General features: G+C 31.4%; 2 protein-coding genes across 2 annotated transcripts; both read right to left on the bottom strand.

The window, feature by feature from the left end:
• Positions 1-162: 162 nt before the first annotated feature.
• Tsp_06877 (hypothetical protein) lies at positions 163-1599 on the bottom strand. Its single transcript, XM_003380677.1, is given in 6 exon segments — positions 163-350; positions 370-436; positions 775-816; positions 1286-1298; positions 1428-1459; positions 1558-1599. 6 exon segments carry the CDS (start codon positions 1597-1599, stop codon positions 163-165), a joined length of 384 nt encoding a protein of 127 aa, XP_003380725.1.
• Positions 1600-1780: 181 nt separating this feature from the next.
• Tsp_06876 (putative PX domain protein) lies at positions 1781-5279 on the bottom strand. Its single transcript, XM_003380676.1, has 15 exons — positions 5240-5279; positions 4250-4320; positions 3799-3991; positions 3665-3729; positions 3489-3620; positions 3335-3409; positions 3201-3258; positions 3118-3137; positions 2773-2898; positions 2472-2621; positions 2352-2414; positions 2212-2295; positions 2032-2127; positions 1873-1977; positions 1781-1822 (listed from the first exon to the last, which is right to left on the bottom strand). Exons 1-15 carry the CDS (start codon positions 5277-5279, stop codon positions 1781-1783), a joined length of 1320 nt encoding a protein of 439 aa, XP_003380724.1.
• Positions 5280-6000: the final 721 nt, after the last annotated feature.

The raw sequence follows: 6000 nt of genomic DNA, 5'->3' as shown, positions 1-6000 counted from the left end.
ATAACCTGTGGTATGTCTCTGGGTCCATACCCAATTCATAATGTTACAAAGAGCCAGTAGGAATGCGCACTTGGAAGTGGTTTCGCTTTCAGACAAATTTAATTTTCCCCAATTTCCCCAAAACTGGGCGACGAGGAGCTACAAAAAGTAAACTCTCCCTGTTCATTCTCCGTTGTCATTTTGATCATTCGCATTCGCAGATGAAGTACTAGGTTCTTCACATTGTTGCTGTGACTGTAGATTCTGCATGCCATTGATGTTGCTATTTACATGCTCTCTGCTAGTTGATGGTCTTGTTGAACTCTTGGAAGGGCCAGGTTTTGCTGAACTCTTTGAAGGGCCAGGTTTCACTAAATGCAAAAAAATTACTTAAAAGTTCAAATTCAAAATTCAAAATAACGCCAAATTCATCATATGGTGAAATGTCGAAGCTACACTGAAGAAGTCTGCGTGAAGATCATATCAGATCAACAATGTAATCACCGTACGCCAAGCGCAGCAGATCAAATAATAGAAATGCAAAATGCAAAACAAATAGTGAATCACGATCAATTAAGAATTTAAATTAAAAATTACATGCAAACAAAATAATATTTGATTTGAAATCTGCATTGACAAGCGGCTCAATTAGAGAAAAGAAACAGCAACTTTAGCAATAAACGTGTCTGATAAGATGCAATTGAACCAAATGCAGTAAATGAGCACAGTTTCATTCAGCGCTTACCTTGTCTTGTATGATGGTACATGACTACTTGTTCATGAAAGCTCTTTTACCCGTACAGCAGCAACAAGATCAGCGTATCGCGCAAGACTAACCTGAAGAAATGACTAACGTTCACTTTCTGTACAAAGACAAAGACACAAAATTAAGACGTTCAAGTTCATGATGCCATTGTGAGTACGGTGCAATAAATGTAGGTCAATCGGTCATTTGCTAAAACGACTTGAAATCATTATATTGAAAAAAAACATAATGAATAAAATTTCACATCTTTAAACAAAATTGTGGTCTGAATATAACTAAATAATAAAATAATATTAAATAAAAGTAAAAAACTGACATGACAAAAATAACAAATCTAAGAAATAATATAATATAGTATCATAATATAATATAATATAATATAATATGATTTAATTTAACTTAATTTCATATCCTGAGTAAAATATGCAAATCAATAACATATTTTATATCTATATTTGATTATGTATAGTATCGGTTAATTCATACTGTAGGATAGATAATGCTTGTTGAGAAAAAACAAATCAAATTTAGCACTCAAACATGTCCATTTATGCTGAAATCATTTTTAATATATATTTTAATAGTTTTTTTAATAAAAAAGACATCCATTAATAAATTACTTATTAAATCTGTGTACAAAACGTTTCATATTCGTATATAATCGAACTTGATTTTCTTTTACTTTTCATCCATCATGCAAAATTTTGGTTTTATCTTTATAAAATTAAAATTGTATAGTTAATCAGCAACTAAAATATGTCTATCAATTCACTGCTCATTGAAAAAAAGTGTGTACAACGTTGTTTGTAAACTGCTTTCTTTTGACCACGAAGCACTTGTCCAGGACTATCCATGCAAATAAATAAATTTATTTGAGAAACATTTTTTTAAATAAGCGTTCAAAAAAGCTATACATGAAAATCAGCTTCCGCTTAACTAAAAACAAATAAAAACGGCTGCAAACATCATTACACGTATACTGTCGAGCTTGTTCGTCCAGGTAAAAAAATAAATAACGACAAAACAAAATTTCAGTCAGTCATGAGCTTCAGAATTGTTCATCGAAACTAAGCCAATCTGAATAAATAAATAGATAACATTTAATCGGTAAAGATAAAATCCAAAACTTGTTGTTTCACCTCAAACGTATCGTGAAGAGAGCGTTTTGGCTTTAGGGATGAATTCGCCGATTCAAATGATGATTCATTCAAAATTACTCCAGAGTGCATTGGCTAAAATAATTCTTAGTTATTCTGGGAAATTGGAAATCAAAATTAATCATTGACCATCGTATTTTTCGAACTTGCAGAAGCAATCGCATCTGCCTGAGAACTGACAATTTCCTCTATCATTGATTGTAGACAACGAGAAATTAATACACTCTACAAATCAAAAAACCGCAGTTCACATAATTCAAGTGACTGATTCATCACTTTAAAGTAATTTATTAAAAAACAAACACTTACTTGACTGCTTCTCAGTGTAATCCACTCGAGATGATTATTCGAAAACAGGTATTCAAAGGAAAGATCTTGGCTTCCATGTATCGACTGAAAAAATGATTTCTCAGCAACAGCATTGTAAAAAATTCCTGTTCAACAAATACAAGTATTGACAGTCGCCAAGAACGGATACGGGTCACCCGAAAAGTTATCTCTTTGATTTCTCCCTAAAAACAAATTGCTTGAATAAAAATAAATAAATGATTTTATTTTCAATTTTTAACACAACTTGCCTGTGAAACTTCGTGCAAAATCAGTAATCGTCGATTGCCAACGGCTACATGAGCAACTGTGTTCAATTTCGGATAACTGCAGAAGCACTGCTCAAAAAACACAAATCCATACCAAGGTTGTTCTTGACAACATCTCAAATACTATAATATATCATAATTTTTTTAATTTACATTCGTTCAATCTGAAAGTAAATCTGACGAATAAAGAAGAAAATTAATTAATTAAATTTGAATAATATATCGTATTGTGCTATATATTGTATGACAGAGTATGCAAATAGGAAAAATACACCTCATCTTGATTATTTACGGCATCGGTATTCTTCATCAGTGATATAAAATAATTTTCATCAATCAACTGCCACCTGCATTTCCTGGATGCAAATGCCAAACAACCCTGCCTGCATATAATATCTACCTGATCAAAAACTATCATTCATAAATTGCAAAACTCGCACCTAGATAAAAAATATTTAACGTCAAACACCGCTTGGGAGTATAAAATCCGCAACGCTTGTTCTTTTTTCATTAGTGAGATTTCAATCGAACTGTCAAAATATCTGTTAAAAACAAAATGTCATTGCAAAGAGTATCGCTCAACTGATTTATGTAAATTGCACAAATACAGAAAATATACCTTTAAGCGTACGTAATCAACTGAAATGAATTGAATTAAATACATACTTTTTCTTTAGTATAATTTTCGCTTTAATTCCTAACTTTGCAACATAAAAAAGGGATAACAATGGGCACTCAAAGTTTTCCAACCACCGAATAACTGAAATTCAAATGTAAAATAATTTTTTTGAAAATGTTATAATTATTGCATAAAAGCTACTTTTATAAGGAAAAACTTCACTCTTGGTAACGATAAAGAGACCAAAATGGCGAGTCAACTCAATTGGCAAACCAACAATTACAGCCAAACGCTAAATAAATATAATAATAATAAGTAAACCAATATTTAAAAAATGATACTTATAATAATAACAATAATAATAAGCATACTTCTAATAGAACATTTGTACTGTCACCTGGACAACATTGGATAATATATTTGGATCCATCAAGCAAATAAACGGGAACTTCATTTGACAACTGCCTTGCGGCCAAGGAAGCACTTTCCTGAATAAAACAGATCTACATTGTGATAAATAAATAGAACATAAATGTAAAAAATGTACTCTTTGAGCATCTAGGAAAAACTGTTGCACCCGGATATTGCGTGTAACTTCCTTGATGGAAAATACTAAAAGGAAAACGTATAACTTATTTTCATAAATAATTGCCATAAATTAACATTTCTGTTATAGCAGACCAGTACGCAAGTATTCTTGAAGCGCCTCACGACGTTCATTGAGCAATCGATCACCAGCTAATGCGTTTATATATTTCGGCGGGAAATTAGGTACATCTTTTGGAATAATTTTTTTAATAATTTCATGCAATCGAAGCAGCTGACTGTAGCGAGAAGAACAGTGATAGGCATTGTTGATGTAAATTTCAAATATCTAAAAATTAATATCAAAATCAAATCAAATCAAATCAAATCAAATCAAATCAAATCAAATCAAATCAAATGAAAAATTATAATAAAATATTGGCTAATTTCATTTTCAAACTTATGCATGCTCATGCACTCACTGCTTTCTCAACACAAACATTTTCTTTAGAAAGATAATAACAGAAATTATTCAAATTCATGAAAATTCCAATATGGAAAGAAGATATCTGAAAATTAATAATGCTAAATATTGAAAAAATCTTACAGTATAAGCTTTGCCAGATGAATCAGTAGCTTGACGACTACTAGGAATGGAAATATGCAACATCACCAAATCTTAAAAATAAATAAAAAAATTTACAAAAATGACAGAACTTCAAACAGCGAATTATTTTTAAAATCATCAACAAAAGATAATTTCAATCAAAACTTTTAAAAAAGTATTAAAGTATTACGTATAACTGTTACGCTAATATGACTGTAAAGCACAGGAAAAACTTTTGTCGATGCATGCGTAATTATTTATTCACTGATGCAAATTCGCTGCTTGTTAATGCATGATGTAGTAATAAACAGCTAAGATACACATTTACAAAACATGCAAACAAACACGTGCAAATCATTTGTGATAAAACTACCAATACCAATGACAAATAGCGAAATCACGCCAAATCAAATACGCAAGCATTTCAAAAAAGCATTTGAAAAAAATGGCAAATGACAAAACAAAACAACAAATACTTGCTGACAACTAGTAAATATTACAGAATTTGCATATTACGTATAAACAGCAAATGAAAATATAAATGACTAGCAAATAGATCAACGACAAACAATCTCTCATGATAAAAGAAAATTTCAATCAGCATCTGCAATCATTGGAAAACAACAATTTTCCGTTGTTGCACGCACAATTTGTACTTTCATTCAAAAATATAATTATAACAAAAACAAAAATGAAAAAAGTTGCAGCACAAATTAACAGAAATTGCGCTTGTGAAGGAAATGATAGCATAATGCAAACGTACAACGCAAAAAACCAAAATTTAACAACTTGAAAATCAATAGATTAACTACAAAAATTACAACAGTGGATCAAACAATGGACAAAATGAAACCTTTTGCATCAATCAGAGCTTAGCCAAAGGTTACTTGTGAACCTGTAGAAATGTCTACTTGAAACTGAACTTTCCGTTATTGTTGAAAAAAAACTTTCAACATTAAACTCTTTCTTTGGCAATGCAAATAAATATACGTGATAAATCACCATCGTACAGTATAGCATGGCATTGCATAGCACTAATAAATAATTTAAAGAAATGCGTCCGAAACTCAGCTTGTTGTGGTGCCCTTTCTTCGATGCAATTGTAACATCAACTGCCAAACAGAATACTCTGCCCTTCCTATCACACAAAACTGCAGTGTTAAAAATGTCGACCAAGGGGAAATGTTATGCATTTCTCAAAGACCATTACAGTTGAACAGAAAATTTAGCAGAGGAAAAAGTTTCAACTGACCCTGAAGTAAGCAAATTTCAGAATGGCAAATTGATTTGAAAAATGTGCAAAATTATCTAAAGTGAAATACAATTCAACAAACAGTGCATATCGTCCTCTGGAAATACATTTATTTAAAAAAATAGAAAAACAAAAAAAATGCATATACACTTACCCACAAAAAATGCAACAGTTGTTCACATAGTAGCCGGTGTAGTAGGAACGATGTGGGAAAAATCTGCCCACAATGGCAGCAAATAATTTCCAATACAGCGAGTAAATAATGCGATCGATCACTGAAGTGGAAAATGACAAAACTGTCCACTTCAACAACAAGTCAATTTCCAAAAGTATAAAAAATCAAGAACCATTTTCTACAGTATTATAAGACGAACGACTTGAAGTTTCCATTGAAGGTACTTGAACATCGCTCAACTTGGCCAACTGACAATCAGTAGCAGCGTTTGCGATTATACTGCGTGTTGCAATTTCCCCATCTTAGCATCGAATCGAAACTTTT

Source organism: Trichinella spiralis, assembly GCF_000181795.1.
Source record: "Trichinella spiralis strain ISS 195 chromosome Unknown Scfld2, whole genome shotgun sequence".
Classification (NCBI taxonomy): Eukaryota; Metazoa; Nematoda; class Enoplea; order Trichinellida; family Trichinellidae; genus Trichinella; species Trichinella spiralis.
This window is presented reverse-complemented; position numbering and strand designations above follow the sequence as displayed.

Excerpts from the sequence above, each read along its gene's own strand:
- Tsp_06877 (XM_003380677.1), bottom strand. The coding sequence starts at position 1,599 with ATGGATAGTCCTGGACAAGTGCTTCGTGGTCAAAAGAAAGCA. Across the intron at positions 1,460-1,557 it reads TTCGTGGTCAAAAGAAAGCA|ATAAAACCAAAATTTTGCAT; the intron begins GTTTACAAACAA and ends AATTTTATAAAG. Across the intron at positions 437-774 it reads ATCTTGTTGCTGCTGTACGG|TGTAGCTTCGACATTTCACC; the intron begins GTAAAAGAGCTT and ends AGACTTCTTCAG.
- Tsp_06876 (XM_003380676.1), bottom strand. The coding sequence starts at position 5,279 with ATGCAATGCCATGCTATACTGTACGATGGTGATTTATCAC. Across the intron at positions 3,410-3,488 it reads GTACAAATGTTCTATTAGAA|CGTTTGGCTGTAATTGTTGG; the intron begins GTATGCTTATTA and ends ATATTTATTTAG. Across the intron at positions 2,899-3,117 it reads TTGATTACGTACGCTTAAAG|GTAGATATTATATGCAGGCA; the intron begins GTATATTTTCTG and ends GTTTTTGATCAG.